The 21035-nt window shown below is 37.1% G+C and overlaps 5 protein-coding genes across 7 annotated transcripts; 4 read left to right on the forward strand and 1 right to left on the reverse strand.

The window, feature by feature from the left end:
- The first annotated feature begins 478 nt into the window (after positions 1-478).
- LOC109186490 (probable dual-specificity RNA methyltransferase RlmN) lies at positions 479-4300 on the forward strand. 2 transcript variants are annotated; one of them, XM_019336490.1, is made up of 10 exons: positions 479-794; positions 904-979; positions 1099-1196; positions 1625-1726; positions 1887-1973; positions 2446-2666; positions 3146-3285; positions 3382-3518; positions 3652-3832; positions 3921-4300. In XM_019336490.1, the coding sequence occupies exons 1-9, from the start codon at positions 528-530 to the stop codon at positions 3826-3828; spliced, it is 1305 nt and encodes a 434-aa protein (XP_019192035.1). In that variant the 5' UTR covers positions 479-527; the 3' UTR covers positions 3829-3832; positions 3921-4300. The 2 variants fall into 2 exon arrangements, with proteins under 2 accessions (XP_019192035.1, XP_019192034.1); XM_019336489.1 differs by having other exon boundaries at positions 3652-4300.
- Positions 4301-5790: 1490 nt separating this feature from the next.
- LOC109186256 (zinc finger BED domain-containing protein RICESLEEPER 2-like) lies at positions 5791-6991 on the reverse strand. Its single transcript, XM_019336182.1, has 2 exons — positions 6512-6991; positions 5791-6417 (listed from the first exon to the last, which is right to left on the reverse strand). Exons 1-2 carry the CDS (start codon positions 6989-6991, stop codon positions 5791-5793), a joined length of 1107 nt encoding a protein of 368 aa, XP_019191727.1.
- Positions 6992-10677: 3686 nt separating this feature from the next.
- On the forward strand, positions 10678-14094 carry LOC109186492 (serine/arginine-rich SC35-like splicing factor SCL30). Of its 2 annotated transcripts, none has more exons than XM_019336493.1 (8): positions 10678-10833; positions 11436-11600; positions 11788-11865; positions 12719-12883; positions 12970-13007; positions 13299-13371; positions 13463-13630; positions 13743-14094. In XM_019336493.1, the coding sequence occupies exons 2-8, from the start codon at positions 11446-11448 to the stop codon at positions 13879-13881; spliced, it is 816 nt and encodes a 271-aa protein (XP_019192038.1). In that variant the 5' UTR covers positions 10678-10833; positions 11436-11445; the 3' UTR covers positions 13882-14094. The 2 variants fall into 2 exon arrangements, with proteins under 2 accessions (XP_019192038.1, XP_019192037.1); XM_019336492.1 differs by having other exon boundaries at positions 10679-10833; positions 11428-11600.
- A 1726-nt stretch (positions 14095-15820) lies between these two features.
- On the forward strand, positions 15821-17380 carry LOC109186291 (elicitor-responsive protein 1). Its single transcript, XM_019336213.1, has 5 exons — positions 15821-16021; positions 16118-16186; positions 16415-16553; positions 16951-17086; positions 17183-17380. Exons 1-5 carry the CDS (start codon positions 15949-15951, stop codon positions 17231-17233), a joined length of 468 nt encoding a protein of 155 aa, XP_019191758.1. The 5' UTR covers positions 15821-15948; the 3' UTR covers positions 17234-17380.
- Positions 17381-18442: 1062 nt separating this feature from the next.
- On the forward strand, positions 18443-21034 carry LOC109186754. The gene is made up of 8 exons (XM_019336874.1): positions 18443-18724; positions 18920-19232; positions 19304-19712; positions 19793-19892; positions 19981-20040; positions 20159-20242; positions 20374-20481; positions 20563-21034. Exons 1-8 carry the CDS (start codon positions 18530-18532, stop codon positions 20872-20874), a joined length of 1581 nt encoding a protein of 526 aa, XP_019192419.1. The 5' UTR covers positions 18443-18529; the 3' UTR covers positions 20875-21034.
- The last annotated feature ends 1 nt before the right edge of the window (position 21035 follows it).

Here is a 21035-nt window from a genome sequence, read left to right on the forward strand (position 1 = left end):
TTTTATCGGATTGGAGTGTGAGTGTGGGGTTACTGTCAGGGCTAGAGTGTGAGGGTCCGGGGCATGAAATTTTGTCTTTTGTCGGGTTAGAGTATTCTGGGGCGATGAAATTTTGCATTTTGTGGGTAAACAAAGCAGTGTCCTAAAAGTTAAGAAGAAAGTTGTCGTCTATAAATATCTCAGACACATTACTGTATTACTTATGTTTTAACACGATATACTTTATGACTTTATAAAAGTAGTATAGTAAATTATACTCCGTAGTAAATTACTATGCAATATTTAGATTACACAATAACAGAATTTACCAATGTGCACTCTCGATTTGTGATAGTAAGTTATCCTCGTTAAAAAAAAAAAAAAAAAAAAAGAAAAAAAAAAAAAAAAAAAAGAGGAAAACCTATGGGTTTATGGGTAATTAATATAAAGCATATGTAAACAAATATCTGCGAGAAAAACTCAGGGGCTTAAACGACGTCGTATGGACTGTGGGATTAGATTATCGTCTTCCTCTTTGGCCAGTCTTCATGGTAGGGGTTTATGCTTTATCTTCAAGCGCTCGCAGCATTTTCCTTACAAATTCTCAAATGAAAATGGCTCTCCTTCAGCAGGCGTGCACAGCCCCATTGTCACGTGCCTTCCGTGTCCGTGCTTTCGCTGTCGCTTCCACCGCCGTCACCGGCCCGGTCTCCGCACCTGCTCTCAAGAAGGCCTCTAAGTCTCAACCGGACTCGCGAGTTCTCCTCGGCATGTCAGAGCAGGAGCTTCAACAGCTCGCTCTCGACTTGGGTCAGGTATGCTCGAATACTCAATTTTTTCCTTGAATATAACCAGGAAAAGAGAAATGTTTCAGTAATATTAAATGCCTGTAATCTGTTTGCTTTTATGCAAATTACGGTGCAGCAAAGTTATAGAGGGAAGCAATTGCATCATATACTGTATAAGAGGAAGGTGAAGGAAATACAGGAGTTTATTCAGTGTAAGGACTACATTTATGTTCTTCTTTTCCATTTTTAACTAGTTTGGAAATTTTGCTATGTAGTTATTATCCTTTTGTGTGATCTCTACTTGTGTTTTAATAATTTTTCCACTGTGAAGTGCCACTGGCATTCAGAAGTGAACTAGAAGAGGCTGGCTGGAAGGTTGGAAGATCACCAATTCATAAGGCTGTCACAGCAGCTGATGGAACTGTTAAGGTAATCTATGTATATGCTGATAATACTGATATGGCTACTAATGTGTCTTGGCAGAGACTGCAGTAGAAGTTGTTGTAAAAGTTAATGAAGAGCTGAATTGGCAGATTGAGTGAAGTAAAAGTTTTGACTGTTTTCTTTTTATGGGGTTGTTAGTTCCAAGTTGTTGCACTTATCCAGGGAAACAAGTTGGAGTTATAATATTTTTGTGGAAATTGGGGTTTGAATACTGTTTATCCACAGAACAATGTAGAGACATGCCACTAAATCTCAATATGGACTTTCTACAGATCAGTGCCTACAGTTTTCTGTTTAAGATTAGAGGCTTGGAAGTCCTAGTATATTGTATTGGAAGATTAACTACTCAAAGTATTTGTTAAATCTTACTGATCTATCTGTTTGCCTTCATATTGCTGCAACTGATCTTTCAGTTGTTGATAAAATTGGAAGACAATCTACTAGTGGAGACAGTGGGCATACCAGTTGCAGATGATAACGGTTCATTTCGCTTGACAGCATGTGTCTCATCTCAGGTAAACTTTTGCATGGAATTTTATGTCAATATATTTGTTTGTTTTGATTGAGAGCATCTTTTTAATGCAGCTAACTAGCTTTGACGTGATTGTGAAGTCTCTCTCATATTTTTATCCAATAAGCTAAGATTACTTACAGTAGTGTTATGTTGTAAACTAGGTGGGATGCCCATTGCGCTGCTCCTTCTGTGCCACAGGAAAGGGAGGATTCTCAAGGAACCTTAGAAGACACGAGATAGTTGAACAGGTTTCTTTGTGTTGCTTTCTTATGAAATTACAAATTTGAAGCTCCTGCCAAAATCTTTTAAGTTAAAAATGTTGAACAGGTTGCCAGTAATTATCATACCCATCTTCCTCTCTTATTCCTTTTCTAATAAGAGTAGCCCATTGTTCTTCTCTATTTTACAAAAGAGGGTAGCAAGCATTAGTGCTTGTTATGCCCAGCTGGAGCTTCTTGGAAAAGAAGGCTTTTTACCTCGTATCTATGCATCTAGCTTTAAAATAGGTTCCCTTTTTAATTCTTAACCCAGCTTGTACCGTTAGAAGTATATAAGCTCTAAGAAGGCGTTGGCCAAAAAAGCACTCAATGTTACTAGAGTTGATCAACTTTTGAATTGAACTAAGCATAGTTGTGTACTTTGGCACTATGCCCCATTAGGTTTTTCCTGTGTTGTTATGTGAGTTAACATCATTCTCTCTATTTTCTTTTAAATGCACAGGTCTTAGTAATAGAAGAGGTCTTCAAGCATAGAGTTACAAATGTTGTGTTTATGGGCATGGGTGAGCCAATGTTGAATTTGAAAGAAGTTCTTGAAGCACACCGTTGCCTGAATAAGGATGTTCAAATTGGGCAAAGGATGATAACAATTTCGACTGTTGGAGTTCCAAACACAATAAAAAAGCTGGCTTCTCACAAACTTCAGTCTACGTTGGCTCTCAGGTAACTATTCACTGTGTGGGCATGCCAGGCAAAGAGGAAAAGTTAATAAAAACTTAAAAAGGATTAGTCAGTGACTGTGTATTTTATACACAAATCTTAGTTTGGTGCACACTCCTAGCTTCAGTGTTGCAGTGGCTGATATGCACAAGTTCTCACCAGATAGTACAATTTTAATTTTTTTAATCAAGAAATCCTTTTTTGAGGTAAAGTTACACTAATTTGTAGTAATTTGAACTTTGAGGTAGGATGACTATTGTCCGTTAGATGGTTGATGGTTCTGTTTGTCAGATCAGGGGTTTTATTTCTGTTCTTGTAGTGATTTATATAGTGCCCACAATTCTTTTGTAGTGCTTTTAGTTACTTAATGAACTTCTTTAACTCCATGGAGAACCCCCAATCCCTTCTTTCTCCTTTTTCCCTGTATTTTGACTGTGTAGTTGACAATATCTTTTTTTACTCTATTTACTGCTATGCATCAGCTTGCATGCTCCAAATCAGAAACTCCGGGAAATGATTGTTCCAAGTGCAAAGGTCTATCCCTTGGATGCAATTATGAAGGATTGTAGGGACTATTTCGTAGAAACTAGTCGACGGGTCTCCTTTGAGTATACACTTTTAGGTACCAATGAAGACTGAAAGCTCATTTCCTTTCACGGAGGTACCTGTGCTGATAACTTGATAAATGACTAATTGTGTTTTTTTTTTTTTTGAACAGCTGGAGTAAATGATGCAGTTGAACAGGCAATTGAACTAGCAGAACTACTTCATAAGTGGGGTCGAGGTCATCATGTGAACTTAATACCTTTCAATCCAATAGAGGGCTCTGAATATAAGCGTCCATATAAAAAATCAGTATGGCCTTCTCCACTTCTCTCTCTGTCATAAAAAAAAAAAAATTCTCCCTCCCTTCAACAACATTAATTGCTAACTTGATCAATCAGGAATGCAGTAATAGATTTAGCATCATATATGATTTGTTGTCCAGGTTCTTGCATTTGTAGCTGCTCTAGAGTCCCGTAAAATAACTGTCAGCGTACGCCAAACACGAGGACTTGATGCAAGCGCAGCTTGTGGACAGCTGAGAAATGAATTCCAGAAAAATCCTTTGCTTGTTGTTCCTGAGAACCAGGAGTCTCATTCAGAAGTTGCAATTGCTTCTTGAAACGGTGAACATTAAGCTTACCCTCAGTGCTGCTATGTTGTATAATTTGGCATATCATATATTCATATCACAGCTCCCCATAGTTTCACCAGACATTCGAGCTCTCTCTCAGAATCATGATACCCCCGAAGAATGCTCGCTGAAGAAGCCTGTGCTGCATTGCTATCATGAATGGGATACTTCAATCTGAAAATGATGCATCAATCTGTTGTTCTGTTTGCTGTTTGGCGTCACAAAATGCTTTTCGATGAGGGGCGAATCAAGCCAACTGAGTTTTGGAATTAGAGGTTTACTGATGTACATAGTTGCCTTTGCCTGGACTAATAATCTAATATTGCCTTCTGGAGGGGAAGGTCTAGGGTATACTGTGCGGACTCATATTTGATCATACACATAATTTGATGTAATGTACCCCCCAAAAAAAAAAAGAAAAAAAAAAAGGGTTTGGTCAAATTTAACTTTTTATTTTTTATGAGGTGGTGCTTCGTTAGTGTATAACACCGACAGTATATCAAATATTTTCTCTTTTTATTACGGAGTATTATTTATTTTTATATTCATTCTATGGCTTCCTTCACCTTTCTTCTGAAATTTTTTAAAAAAATATTTTTTTCTTTTAATTTTTAAAAATAATAATTAAAATATTTATATATATAATTTGACATTATTACATCATATTTAAGAGAATCTTGGAAGTAACTAGGCCTGTGCACGGTTCAGGTTCGGACGGTTCGGGTGTCGGACTAGTCCACCCGTTCGGATTTCGGTTTTCTAAATTAATATCCTATCCGACTTTTTTTTGTATTATACTCCATTCGGGTTAAGTTGGTTCGGATATCGGACGGTTCGGATGTAACTTCGGGTTTGTTCGGATTTCATATTCAACAATTTTTTTTTAAAAAAAAACTAAGTAAAATTTCATATCATGGATTTCAAACTGTCAAACAGTCAAACTGTCAAAGTACTTACTTAGTTAGTTACAACTACTTAGTACTTACAAATGACAAAAATACAAAATGATAAACAAAGTCATTGAATCATCAATCATGATAAACTGATAACAAAAATAAGCATAATGTATTATCTATTCAGCAATTGAGCATTCAGCAAACTGCAACTGCACCAATCAACATCTTCCTGTGAACAAAAATACAATAATCATAATGTATTGTCTATTCAGCCTTCAGCAGTTCAGCTTTCTTGATCTTCCTGTACAAGTTAAATATAACATATTAAATACTTTGGGGATTGGGGCTGTTGGGCAGAAAAATTTAACTATGGAAGGCTCAGATTGCTATGTTTTCATGTCAAAGTACGATTGGGGGCAAATTGCTACTTTTAGTATTGGAATGCAATTATGCAAACCAAAATTAATGAGCAACATACCATCCCAAATTCCCAAAACCATTTCAGACAATGGTGGAAGCATCATCATAGCCAAATCAGTAAAGACTAAAGAGAAATAACATACTGATTACTGAGTACTTGAGATTTGAGAATAAGGGACTAAGGTAGAGTGACTGTTATTACCAGATGTCCAGATGAGAATCATGAGATGACATTCGTATAGGCAGTAAGGCTATACTGCTGGGGTCATACACTCATACTTATCATAGGTAGCAACAAATCCAACAATTGAATTGTTAGTTAGTTACCAAGCCATTAATCCATAGGAAGCAACAAATCCAACAATTGGAATTAAAATCAAAAGTAAGTGTAAATAAAACATTACAGGAATGGTAGGAAGGGGAAAACCAGCAGCACCAGATCCTGTGGTACCAAATCGACTTACTCCAGTAGCCAAATCTGCAAAGTGCAAAGTGCAAAGTTAGAATTTTAATTTGAAATGCAAAGTTAAAGATTTAAAAACAGAATGTAACATTTAAAGAAATTACCTTGTTCAAGCTTTTCAACATCATCAATATTTTCCTCAACCTTAACTGGTTGATTTGGTAACCTCATCTAGTCTTGTGCACATACTAAGGCCTCCACAATTTTAGGAGTTAAAGAACTCCTAAATGCATCTAAAACCCTCCCACTAGTACTAAATGTACTTTCTGAGGCAACAGTGGAAATAGGAACTGCTAGGATATCCCTTGCCATTTTGGAGAGAGTAGGAAACCTCTCACTATTTAGCTTCCACCACCTAAGGATATCAAAGTCAGGAGTGTCCTCCACAATTTTTTCACTTAAATAAACCTGAAGTTCTGTTTCTTTATAGCTTCCACTAGCCTCCAATTTTTTTCTTTTTAGTTTGTTCTTTAACATATTTTGAGGTCTACCAATTGTGGCATGAGACTGGACAGGAGGCACATCTGGTTGGCTACCAGAAGATGAATCAGAAGATGATTGTTGCACATTGACAGAGTAGGTTGCTGCATAGTCACCAAACAATTCTACCATGGCAGCTTGGACATTCTCTAAACACTTCTTCCCATTCTCTTTACCATACAGTTCCTCAAACTGGTATGGCATATATTCCAACTTATCTCTTGGGTCCAAGATATTTGCAAAGAAGATCAAGGAATTCATTTTTTCAGGATCTCCCCAATACTTTTCAAATTTATTTTTCATTTGGGATCCCATAACCTAAGAAAACATTGAATTAAATACAAACAGCCATACACAAAATCATAAATAATCGGATTAACCACTGAAAATGATAAAAATATAAAATTATTACCTCTGTAGCACTACCAGCAACAATCATGCTACTCAACATGCAACTCAAATCAGATATCTCACTGAAGAAACTGTTAGAGGTGACATATAGAGAACCAGAGATTCTAATTGTCATCTCATAAAACCCTTTCAACAGAACTACCAAGCATTCAACAGAAGTCCAGTCAAGAAAAGAAGGGACAAAATCACCCAGATCAGCAACAAATGAGGGCTCATTCAATGAATATGCATCAAACACAGCCTTGTATTGTATGGCAGTGCTAAGCATCATGTAGGTGCTGTTCCATCTTGTTGGAACATCTAGTTGTAAAGAACTTTTGGCTTCCACCCCAAGCAGTTCTGCAAGATCTCTGAATTTTTTGAATCTTGCAGGTGAGTTCCTCATCCATCTAACAGAATCCCTCACCTTCTTAACAGAACTATCTGCAAACCTTAACCCATCCTGAACCACCAAGTTTAAAATGTGGGCTATGCACCTCATGTGAATGTACTTACTCCTAACAGTGGTTGCACCCCATGACAACAATTTGGACTTAAAAAAAACTAATAGCAGTATCATTGGAAGAAGCATTATCAACAGTGACAGAAAAAACATCCCTAATCCCCCAGTCAATCAAACAACTCTCTAATGCCTTGGCTATATGCTCACCCTTGTGAGAAGAAATAGGGACAAAGGATATGATTTTCTTATTCAGCTTCCACTGATCATCTATGAAATGGGCTGTAATGCACATATAATTGATCCTCTGCACAGAGGTCCAGGTATCAGTTGTCAAACTGACCCTTTGAGTGTTAAGTCTAAACAGCTTCTTGAGGTTTAATCTTTCATCAAGGTAAATTTGGTAAATGTCCCTTGAAATTGTCCACCTAGAAGGTATACAAAATCTAGGGCAAGCAACCAAAATAAACCTTTTAAAACCTTGCCCCTCCACAAACCTAAATGGAAGCTCATCAATAATTATCATCTCACATAATGCCCTCCTAATGGCTTCCTGATTGAAAACCCAAGTCCCTAACTCCCCAACAACCCCTTCAGAACCCCCACCCCCTTGAGTATCAAATGTTGTCATAGCAGTGAAAGTAAGCAGTGACTGCCTAGTCTCCTTAGAATGTGGATTTTTTAGACAAGCCAACATATGATTTCTTAAAGAGGTAGTACCATGCTTTTTACTCTCACAGTGATAGACTTTAGCACAGTATATACATTTCCCCTTTACTACTTTGTTTTCAGAATCATATATCTTTTCAAAATGTTCCCAGACCTTAGATCTAGACTCCACATTCTTCCTCTTCTGTGCAGGAACAGCAGGATTAACCTCAGGCTGCTGAGGAGCATTTGTCTCAGTGCCTTGGGTTACTCCTCCAGGCCCCTCCTCAGTTGAGGGTGGAAGTCCAGATTGAGTCATTTGAGTGGCACTTTCCATCTACAAAGATGGGTACCAGTTTTCACTTTTCAGTTTGTGTGAGTGTGACATAACACATTAACACTAAAACTACCACATAAATTACATAATAAACAATTAAACATACAAAGATATCCAGAATCAGACACATGGACATAGTAGTTTGTGTCATCATTTTTCCAGATTTAACAATTAGCAATTAAGGGTCATACATCCATAAACTGATAGACATAATAACATATACAATTATACAAACAAATCCAGATTCAGGAACTCAGTCCAGATCATCATTATCTGGATTTGAGTTAAGGGCTTCCACCAATAAATGGAAATTCACACACTGGAGATTTCACATTTTAGCCTTTAACTCGGATTGGTAGATTACAAATTTGCATGGAATAAAATTCAGATTTCACAAAATCAACACTTAGAAATTAGTTTGTAAAAGGCTTCCACCAACAAATAGCATAATATATGAATATATCACCAAATATTCATCACAGACTCATTGTAGAAAAGACAGAACACAATACATCTCAGTATCTCACATAAATGAAGATATATAAAACTAGGGTTTTCGATTTCACACTGCTTTCTCAAAATATTCACCACATATCATCATAATGATATAATATAACACAAAGTCGCAAACATTTTCTTAATATAAACTAGGGTTTACGATTTACTTGATTTCTCCCAAATAATCCCCGGAGAACAAGGGCTTCTAATCACCAGTTCACCACGGCTTCCACCACTTAGACTCTCAGAGAGACAGAGACAGAGAGTAAGAGATTAGAGATTAGAGATTGCAACGCTTCGATTCTGAGAACCCTGAGATTAGACAATAGAGATTAAGAGATTAGAGATTTAGAGATTACAGATTAGAGAGTAAGACTGTAAGAGATTAGAGATTAGAGAAATAGAGACTAAGATATTAGAGATTAAGAGATTAGAGATTTACCTTACGGATTTACAGAATCAGAGATGACTGATGAGTCTTGAGAGAACTAAGATTCTGAGAGACTGAGAGTCTGAGACTCTGAGTCTCTGAGAGAGTGAGACTCTGAGAGTCTGAGAGACTGAGAGAGTGAGAGTCTGAGAGAGTTGAGAGTCTGAGAGAGTTGAGAGTCGAGAGAATGAGAGATGCGATCTCAGATCTCAAACCCTAGGTCAGCTGCGCAGATGAGATAATGAAGACCAAGTGTTGGAAGGCATATATATATACATTGATGGAACGGCGCCGTTTAATACAAAGCCTTAGGGAACCCTAGCATAGTTCGGGTATTCGGACGGGTCGGTTGGCAAAATTGTATACCCCACCCGAACCTTCTAAACCGACGCCGTATTGCATGGCGGATCGGGTAATGAGAGTCGGGTTCGGGTCATTCCGGGCTGGTCTCTCTCGGTCGTCGGGTCGGTCGGTTTGAACGGGTGGGTCGGGTTGTGCACAGGCCTAGAAGTAACTGATAAAAAATGCTATTTGTACAATTTTGAGTTTTTAATAGTTTTTTTTTTTTTTAAAGCAACTGCAATTGCAATATATTAATGAATGAGTGAAATAATAGAGTCAGGAGGGACCGAGTCCCAGTACATAGCATGATCGAGCTCAAAGGCTAAAGCGGCTAAAGTGTGCGCAGGCATTCATTGCAGCCATAAAAGAACTCTCATGCGAGAGAAGAACCACACCATACGAGGCCTCCCCAGAAGCTGGTTTGAACCCCGCATCGATGTAGCACTTCGGTCAAACAGACATAGATGAGGTAGTGGCCGTAGCTGGTGACGCCGAACGAGGTTGACGGTGATGAACCTGCAGAAATGCATGCAATGCAGCCACTGCTTTCCTCCAGATACGGCTTGGCAAAGGCAGTCGACCCTTCCAAACGGTGGTGTTGCGGGCTTGCCAAAGGTGAAAGAGAACAGTGACCGTACCTCCCCGATCTTCCTCTGACAAAGTAGACAGCACATGCGTACCAAGCTGGGAAAGAAACAATAGAAATATTTGTGATAGGCAAGCCATAAACATTCCAAACACGCCTAGAATAATCACACAATACTAGAGCATGCATAACATTCTCACGAGTGAGACCACACATAGGGCATGTTGGATCCATATCCACTCTCTTTATAAGTAAATTTATTGTGGTAGGAAGAATATCACATAAAGCTCTCCACAAGAAGATTTTCCACTTGGGAAGGACCCTCAATTTTCATAATGTAACTCATTTATCAAAAGCACTTGGTTATGCTCATAATTTCCAACAATGTTTCCATAGCTATCTTTAACCGTGTAGATCCCTTTAGGGTCATTTAACCAATACCAGGAATCCTCATAATCTGGGCTTACTGGGACTCGAGAGATCCGAGCCACATCCTCATGAACAAAAATGTCAAATAAAATGTAGGGATCCCAAGTATTAGAATGCTGATCAATCAAACCTGACACTAAATCACATTTTAATAGTTTTTTTTTTTTTTTTTGAATGCTACTGACTTTATTACAATGTAGTATCTGTTCATAACTACGTTTTAATAGTTTAATTACACATTTTTTTTTATATTCAAAAAAAAATTACACATTTTTTTGTTTAATGATTTAATTGTACGATATGTAAAAGTTTAATGGCTTATATAACACATTTTTCTATATAAAAATATACTCCGTATTAAATATTTGTAATATGCTAATTTTTGCGGAATATATTATTCTATTATTTTTTTAACCTGTTTGACAACGAAATTACATGATATATAAACCCAGGTGCTGACACTGTAAAACCGATCGTCCGGCCCGGCATCCCCATTTCCAAATAACCCTAGGCTAGGGCTTTTTGTATAAATCAGTAAATACATACTAGGCGTCAACGGCTAAACTCTTTCTAATATTCAGCTCTGTTGTGCCGATCAGCGTCTGCGATTTCAGGTAACGTGAGTCGGTGTAACACTTTACAATTTCCAGAATGCTATTAGTACATTCGATCCTTTACTTCCCGTCGATAACTTCCGAATATAATTTCACAGCAAATTGTTTGGTAAATTTCTGTTTTCTTTTATAATTAGTGTCAGTTTGTCAAGAATATAGATTGGTTTATACGACTTCTGTCTTACGGTTCTGCTTGAAATCGAAAGCTGGAGATAGTTAACGCGATATATTTATGTTTTGTTTTTTTGAGATTTATTGGCTGATATTTGTCTGAGATTTTTGAAAAAAACGGTATAAAGATTGTAGCTTTTGTCTGTTGTAGAATTTTTAACGTGTTCTTAAATTAAAAGTCATTCAAGTATATCATTTTAAAGGCGTTGTTGACTATTAATTGTCAAATAAAAGGGAAAAAAAAAAAAACCTAAAAATAATTACTGACCCTCAAAATTGTGTTAAAGGTGATCTTGTTGAGCAAATTAGTGTATATGTAGGCTTTCACATTGCCTACATTAGTTGGAATTTATGCTAGATAGGCATGGGATTGTTGATGTAAGTGGATTTTTCACGAGCGTTTCTTACCGATCTTGTGTCTAGTTTTCAAGGGAGTGAAACATGAGGAGGTATAGCCCAGCATACTATAGTCCTCCAAGGAGGGGATATGGAGGTCGACCTAGGAGCCCTCCAAGAAGGGGATATGGAGGTGGTGGAAGGCATAGGGAACAGAATCATGGGAGCCTCTTGGTTCGAAATATTCCTCTAGATTGCAGGTACTTTCTTGTTAGTGTTTGACTGTGCAACTGAGTTGGAACTTAATGACATTTCTTGTTTTGTATCTCTACTTTGAGAAAGAGAGGACTCTTTTCACAGTCTGCCTTTTCTTGTTGTGTCCCTTGTTTCTTATATTTATGCATTTATTGTGGAAATGCATTTGCACATGCATATGCATATATACAGGCCAGAAGAACTTCGAGCTCCATTTGAAAGATTTGGACTAGTCAGAGATGTTTATCTTCCAAAGGACTATTATACAGGGTAAGCTTGTTTTCTCTGACTTATATTCTCCATATAAATTTTCAGTTTTTGGGGTTATCTGCTTCTAATTTTGGCTGAATTATTTAACATCTCTTGGGAATTACTGCTGCAAGTATTCTAGCATTCCTCGTGTTCAAGGTTGTTGAGTTGCAGTGTGAATTAAAACCGTGCTTTTGGTTTTAAAATGGCATGATTAGAGGAGTTCTAGTCACCATTCTCAAATTTGAGTTTTTTGCTTTGGATTTGAGAATTTTCCATTTTTTTTTTTCACTGTGTATGTTTTGAAATGGTTTGTCAGGGGGTTTGTTGGTTTGAAGTTAAACAAGCCGAAGCCCCACATTTGCTGAAGGCCTATTCTTTATGATTGCTTAAACTTATTGTGCTCCGTGAATGTTGAACTTAATGTTCCCAATGAAGAATGCTCCTTTGTGAAGCCAAACTATAAATTTACATGGTCACTAGAAGTTTGATGAGGAAGAAGATTGATTGTTGATCAATTGAAGACAACCTGAGAAGATATTTTAGTTCAGGGACAACATTGATTCAAGTTCTTGATATATTTACAAGCATGTGAGGAAATTTCAAGTGATTTTCATCTTTAGAGGTTGCCTTTCATACTTGATTGTAGAAGAAAAGGTCAGCCTCTTGGATTATGGCGCTTCTTATGCACTTCACTGTGCACTTCTTTAGTTAAGTGCTCTGAAGCTTACACTTAGATACTAAAAGAGGTACAATAAGCTGTGATATTCTTGCAGCAACTTCGATTGTTGTTTATACTACTATATTCTTGTGTGTTTTTGCCTCTCCAAAATGCATTGCTAGGAACTTTCGATGACATATTGTTCTTGTGCAGGGAACCTCGTGGTTTTGCATTTGTTCAGTTTGTCGATTCTTATGAAGCTGCAGAGGCTCAGTACCACATGGATGGGAAGGTTTTTGCTGGGAGGCAGATATCTGTGGTTGTTGCAGCTGAGACGAGGAAAAGACCTGAGGATATGAGACGAAAATCTAGGGTCAGGTAAGATATGTTGCCCCAAGATATATAGAAGAAAATAAGACTAGACCGCTTTTCCAATATTCTGATGGTTTATATACATTTCGTAGGGGACCATCTGGTTATGGAGGAAGGTCATCGCATTATGGTAAGCAATGATGCTTAGAAAAGAAGTGACAATGGGCCCCTAATAAGTTCTTGTTTTGCTAATCTCAACTTTTTGTTCTTTCAGCCCTATCATGTTCTTTTTAGAGCTTTAAAAATTAAAATGTGGAAAACTACTGATATCATTAATGAATACAGCAAATTTCATAGCTGAAAACAACTATTCCTCTTCTTGGTGCTCAAGATTACACATGATTTATACTCTATTGACAATGATATTGTCTGGTTCTCCATTGTTTGTAGTTTTAGCTAAAAGCTTTGCACTGAAATGCAGGACGTTCTCACTCTCGGTCACGGTCACGCTCTCCTCCAAATGCATCAGGTTCCAGAGCCCGTCATAGATCAAGGTAGATCCAATTTAGTTATTTAGAGAATGCTTGTGTGATCATTCTACTGTTTATTGAATGATCTAAGCGTGCTGCCTGCTTATTATGTCAGGTCCTATTCCCCTGATGATCTACAACGAAGAGATTATTCTGTATCTCCAGATAGAAGGCACTCAAATCACCCTAGGTCTCGACGAGAACATGGTGTCCATCACCGTCGAAGATCAGTTTCTCCAGGATATGAGAATATTGCTGGTGAAAATGGAAACAGCCATGGCAAGTAAGTGGAAATTCTATAAGATATTCCTTGCTTGTGAACCATAGTGCCACTATCTTATTTTTTCATTAATGGCATGTTTTTTTCCACATATAAACCGCTCCATCTGATGTAGGGAACATTTGAACGAGGCGAGGGAAGCACAAACACAAACACAAACACAAACTCGCTGGAGATCATCACCCAGACAAACATCAAGATCACCACCTCGGTCTAGGTCTAGATCTGCTGATGTTTTGCCCAGGGATAGCTAATAATCTCAAAGCATCATGACCATACATTCTTCATTTTGCTTCGAGTAGATCTATTGATGAATGTTAGCTTTCGGTATTTAAGAATGCAAAACTCTTATTCTTACCATTGTTGTTCTGGTTATTATACTTTGTAGACAAATCAACTGCCATTGGAGGGTTTTGAATTTCATATCCTTTCTTTCTGTAATATAATATGTTGTCCCCTTGACTCAATTCTTGCCTGTAGGAAAATTGTATGGTATTGATTAGCATGTGAGGTATTGGCAAGTGCAGTACTATTGATACCAGTACTGATAATATTAGTACAAGATCATTCTGGTCCTACTCGACATTTGACCAGTTGTTATACCATGGATCAGGGTCCACCTTGCAATGTGAACCCGTTCACTGAATAATTTGTCACATTTGACAGCCTTGGAACATCAAATGTTATTACTAATTTGGCAATCTCATGTTTAATTTGGTACCTTATTTGTCACAGAAAAGGTTGTCATTTTTCTTCTGTCCAACTGAATCCATTATGGGATTATTATGTAATTAAAATTGCTATTTTTTTGTAATAAAATTATAATTATTATTGAGTCAATGAGTTTATCGTGAGTTGTAGTTTTTGCTATTTTTTTGTAATAAAATTATAATTATTATTGAGTTAATGAGTTTATCGTGACTCGTGAGTTTTTGCTATTTTTTTGTAATAAAATTATAATTATTATTGAGTTAATGAGTTTATCGTGACTCGTGAGTTGTAGTTTTTATTAGGCATTCTAACATAGAAATTGTAAAATTCTTGCTAAATAGGAGTTTGAGATTAGAAAAGAATTGAAAAATTCTTGCTAAATAGGAGTTTGAGATTACAAAAGATTGATGCGACTAATTTTGATTCTCAAAAAGCAAATAGAACACGAAATCAAGAACACACTAGTTTAACCACTCCCCATCTCATTATATCCTGGTATTATAAATTTATGAAACATAACCTCAGTTTTTTTTTTTTTTTTTTTTTTTTAACATGACGAGGAAAATTCACAACCACTACTTGAGACTATGTACTTGGTGAATCCGTCAGGACCATAAGGAGGGGTTTGTTATTCTAATCGGTAAAGGACCACAAGGAGGTAAATTAAACTATCATAGGAGTAGGAGGTTAGTTGCTCATGATAAAAGACTACAAGGAGATAAATTAAACCATCATAAGATATTAGTTGTTCATAATTGACCGACTCAAATCAAGAAAGCTAATAGTCGCTTCCATTAGGGGTTGAACTTGAAATCTTAGAATTATCAAACTAATATTTTGACCAACTTAGAGCAACATTATCAAAGGAGATTTGAGGGATAATGTTAGAAAAGTGGATGCCAAATAGGAGAGATAATGTAGTAGAGAAAGTGGAGGGGTTCATCTGCAAGGGTTGGGGAGAATAGGAGAAAAGTTGGACCCACCAAAGAAATAAGCATTGTGACAACCTCGCGTGGTTGTCACATTGGCGCCCAGGCGCGTGACAGCGCGCCTGACACTAATTTTTTTTTCAAAATCAATTTTACTATTTGTTTTTTCTTTTTTTTTTCTCTCTCCTTCTATATTCTTTTTCCTAATCACACTTACAAAAATCTCTTAAAAATCGTAATGGGAATCAACTAATGTGGATGCTCTTAACTAAGTTGTCGAGAAACATCACCTTTGTATTCTCCTTAATATACTGCACGAAAGAAATTTCTATATATATATATATATATATATGATGTGTGACGTTTTGGTGAATAAAGGTATCTGGCACCCTGCCCTAAATGCCGAATTTTGTTGTCCGTTACGTTACTTATTTGGACAATAAGAGGGTGAAGAAAACGTGAATCCTTTTCACTACCCATCATATCCCAACGACGTTTATCTAACGTTAAGTTTTCGTTTTGAATTCCAGTACACAGCCTATCTGTACTAGAAAACAACTGGCTAGCTAGACAGACTGCAAAAACCTCTACATATATATACATACATACATACATACATACAGTTTTCGTTTTGAATTCTTGGAAGAAAATTAAAGAGAGAGATCAGAGAGAGAAGGAGAGATGTCGACGGTGGTGGGAACGATGGAGGTGACTCTGGTCAACGCTCGAGGTCTCAAGAACAATGAGTTCTTAGGTAAATTAAGTTATTGTTTGATTTGTGATCTATATCTCTCTCTCGATCGATCTTTTGATGTTTTTGTGTATCTATCTGAGGTGTTTGGATTGATAGGTGGGGGTATTGATTCCTATGTTTTGATTCACTATAGAGGTCAAGAGCACAAGAGTTCTATTGCCCGAGGTTTGTTAGTTTTCCTTTCTTCCCTCTTCTTTTTATTGATTGATACCAGATTACCAGGTATATATGATCATTCATAGTAAGACTTTATTGTACAGTAACAGATAAAATGAAGTTCTTTTTGAAATTGAAGTTTAGAGATAGAAAAGTGAAGTTGTGTTTTGAAATTGCTTAGATAAAATACTTTAATCACGAGATTATAAGATAACTCGTCCTTGTATAATAATGCAGGAGAAGGCAGTAACCCAACATGGAATGAGAAGTTCAATTTCAGGGTGGAGTTTCCAGTTGCAGATGATGACTACAAGCTTCTCCTCACCATTATGGATCATGACACCTTCTCCAACGATGACTATCTTGGACAATCCACGTATACATACATACATACTACTTAAATTGTTAAATTATGAGTAATTTAAACTGTTTTATTTTCTTGTAATCCTTTAATTTGTCGACTAGGATCACAAATTAAAATAGATTTTACCAAAACTAACGTACCTTAGGACAAATCATGTATACATACTACTTAAATTACGAGATATATTAATTGGTCAGCTATAGATAACCTAGCCTGATTTACATTTTTGTAATTCTTTGTTGGCTAAGATCATATCAAAAGAGTGCGTATTCAAATAGCTAGCAAATGTGGGTTTTTGTGTAAATAAAAAATATTTATAATGAATAACATATGACTTTTTTTTTTTTTAGTTTAGGATGTTTTGGATATATGGGTTGTTATATAATCTTGCCATCCTTGTTGTGAATAGGGTTCACTTGAAGGAGGTGTTTGAGTTGGGGATTGAGAATGGGACATATGAACTTCATCCTCAAAAGTATTCTGTGGTTGACAGTGATCAATCTTTTTGTGGAGAAATTCAAGTTGGTATTTCATTTTCTCTAAAGGTAGATATATTCATTTTATGAATGAAAAGCGTCGAGACTTAAGTATTGTATGATAGTTTATAAGTAGTAATAATTCAGTATGATTACACATTACAGGGAACGGTTGATGCAGAGGAATATGGTGGATGGAGGGAAAGCGACTATTAACTCCATAGTTAACAAGTAACTGAAGTTGTTATAATTTGGGTGTGATCAAACTTTTTTTTCAATAGTTGTATTAAAGAGTTTCTCTTTTCTTTTACCTGTAACTATAAATTGTAAATTATGTCGTTTTAATTGCTTGTTGAGATTGAACCCCTATATATATATAGGGTCTGATCCTCTGTGCGAATGGTCATGCACCACCATATATGTAACAATGCACCATCACGTGTTTAGAAATGTACATTTCACCCTGGTGCATTTATGCATACATGTGCATGATCGTACGTCTCAGGGTTGTGGTGCATTTGTGCATTTCACCTGATACATTTTTGAACACGTAGTGCATTTATTCATACCTAATAGTGCAATTCGCACGGTCTCACAAGAACAAGGCCCCACATTTGGAGAAGCTTAATCGAGCTATATAGCCGCCCAACGGGTCCAATAATTTGGATACCAAACCCATTGACTTGGAGAGACAAGAGGCACGCTTAAGTCCACCTATATACCAAACCAAACGTCTTATAAGAGGCACGTTTAAGCTCAAACTGTTGGTCATATAATTTTTCCATATGAATTGAACGAGGATTTGAATTCTCAATCTCTAAAAGATGATAGTGCATAACCACTCACATCAACTAAGTTGGTTATTTGTACTTGTCGATTTAGTGCCTACATATGTACTTAGACGAGATAACTCATCAATACAAGCTACACACTTCTTACCGTATACACATTGTGAATGAATAAAATTACATAACGTACAAAAATATCTATTTACACTATATATATATATATATATATATATATATATATATATATATATATATATATATATATATCAAACTAATATAAATTAATAATGCATATGATGAATTCTTAATTTTTATATGGACATGCGATCTGAGTCAAATATGAAATATTTAACGTCTAACTAACTAAACAATAACTATAATCGAAGCCGTCTTAGTTCAGTCGGTTGGAATCACACAGACGGCGCCGTTTTAGCACAGCAAGCGGTTGAATGTTTAAACCCTTCATGGGCTTCACGTCTGTCACCTCAAACGGAGTTATACTTGTAGGTGAAGTTCACGTTCACGTTCTTCTTCTTCTATCAATTTAGTATGATTTCCATAATGCAACTCGAATATAATTAATGTCTTCCATCTTCACAGCTTGCAATCACATCCTCTTATGGATACACAAATCCATAATATATATATACCCTCCCAGAATAATGAGTTGGTGGGATTGAGGATGTTTTCTCTTCTTCTTCTTTGTCTTCTTCTTCTTGTCTGAATGATGAAATTCGAAGACTTGTTGATGCAGCGGAGCGAGGAGAAAGAGCAGAAAAGAATGGATAATAATCTTGAAGAGGAAGTGGAGGAGTTGAGACAGGAGCTTGATGGGCAGATGCAGATGAAAACTGTCCTCCAGGCTGCTCTCCATGGCCCTGTCACCTCTTGTCCTTGCCTCTCCTCCCTCCCCCGCATGGTACGATGATGTTTTAGTCTCACGATCTGTTCCATTTCAACTAAAAGTCTAAGCTGATAGTCTGAAGAGATATATTATATGTTTCATCTCAACTAAAAGTCTAAGTTGATAGTTTAAAGAGATATACTCTTATATGTTCCATTTCAACTAAAAGTCTAAGTTGATAGTTGATAGTTTGAAGAGATGCACGTGCAGGTTCAGGAGCTAATAGAAGAGCTGGCAATGGTTGAGGATGAGATCTTCTGGCTGGAGAGGAAAGTGGATGAGCTGAAGCTTAACCTGTTTCGGGAGAAGGAACGAAGGGAGAGATGGGGAAGACAGCTTCATCAGAATAAGGTGTTGATTCCCAGACCTGCAAATTCAGTTGAGGTCAGAGCTCATGAACAGCCCAGCAACTCACAGAGTTGTGAAGAATACATCAATGGCAGATCAATTCAAAGAGAAAGGAGAGCTTCCATTGGTTCACCAGTGGATTTCAGAAGCATTTCTTCCTCCACAATGTCTAATGGTAATTGTATATTATATATATTGTTACGTTCTTGATTACTTCGATCTGGTAATTGTATGTTGTGGGAATAGGAGAGAGCTCGAGGGGATCAAGGCGCAGGAGGCATAACAGCCAACCAGATATCGAGATCAGTTGCGAAAAGCCTAATAAGCTTTCAGAAGAACTGATAAAATGTCTGATAACCATATTCCTCAAACTAAACAAGGCATCACTTGAGTGCAGAGGCTCATCACCTGTTCTTCCAACGCTTTCCTGCAAGAAATCCAAAGGGTTCATGTCGAAAACCTCATTGAACTGCGCAGCCCCCACCTTTTCGTTCAACGATTATGCATCAAACCTTGACCCTTATGGGATCTTGGTAGATGTAGGGGATGGCAGCATCACAGAGATCGGGTCGTACAAGAATTTCATCCAAGTCTCGAGAAGCTCACTGGACACCAGACACATTTCTGAATGTCTTCCAGAGATGGGAAAGTTAAGGTACCTCATAACAAGTGATCTTTCATTTTCAAGAAATTATGTTAGTTAGAGATTAGAGATGATTCTTGCTTTGTTCCCAGGATTTTGCTGCATAAACTCAGCAGTGCAGACTTGAGTTTCTTGGCGTACAAGCAGAAGCTGGCTTTCTGGATCAACATCTATAATGCCTGCATAATGCATGTACTGTAAGACAAGTCAAGAGTTCTTTTAAGGAACAAGGTGAATGAAATGAGAGGAATAATGAATGTAAAATCTTGATTCTATTCAGGTGTTTCTGCAACACGGTTTGCCTTCTTCAGAGGAAGATCAACTGGCGCTTGTGAATAAGGTTGTAAGTTGCTTTCTCATTCTATGTTCTTGTTCAGCCATGTTTGCCATTGGTAATCATATAATGATTGGAACTCAAAATGGTTCTTCTTCTTCTTCTTTGAATTGGTCTTGTAAAGGCTGCAATAAATGTTGGGGGAATTGTGCTAAATGCCTTGGCAATTGAGCATTTCATCCTTAGGCATCCTTCTGACACTGAATATGTGAGTAAACGTATCTCTTCCCCGTTCTTATTTACAGTCTTACTGTCCGTTTAAACTTTTAGTATGTCCGTTTAAACTTTTAGTATGTTAATTACATTGTTGACACTTGTTCACCGGCTTTGATTCTTAAGGACCTAAGAGATGAGAAGGAAATCATGCTGAGGAATGCTTATGGGCTGGGTTACCCAGAACCAAACATCACTTTCGCCCTCTGTCGAGGCAGCTGGTCTTCACCAGCAGTAAGCGCCTTCTTGCCCATTTAGGAGAACCGAATTAACTTTTCTATGAATATGTCTGACTAATCGGCTCTGGGTTTGCAGTTGAGGATTTATACAGGTGATGTGGTGAACGAACTGGAGAGAGCGAAAGTGGAGTATTTGGAGGCGGCGGTGGGGGTTTCAGGCAAGAAGAAAATAATGGTTCCGAAGCTGATGCAGTGGCATATGAAGGATTTCGCAGATGATATGGAGTCACTGATAGAATGGATTTATAGCCAATTACCACATTCTTGCACACTCAAAGCCTTGATAATGGAGTGCCTCCAAGACAAAGGGGACAAGAAATCTCCATTGGCTAAGATGATTGACATTCAACCTTATGCGTCTGAGTTTCGATACCTGTTGCCTTTATAAACCAAAAGCATCCCCGAATTGGAATGGAATAGAATAGAAATTGATGTCTCCCAAATGTAGAAATTAGAAAGAAAGAATTCTTAGGCCAAAATACACAGAAATCGCTACACTGCTAGCAAAACCATTGTTAAAATTTGTTGAGTTTATCTTTTTTTCATGAT

Source organism: Ipomoea nil, unplaced genomic scaffold (assembly GCF_001879475.1).
Source record: "Ipomoea nil cultivar Tokyo-kokei standard unplaced genomic scaffold, Asagao_1.1 scaffold1407, whole genome shotgun sequence".
NCBI classification, from domain to species: Eukaryota; Viridiplantae; Streptophyta; class Magnoliopsida; order Solanales; family Convolvulaceae; genus Ipomoea; species Ipomoea nil.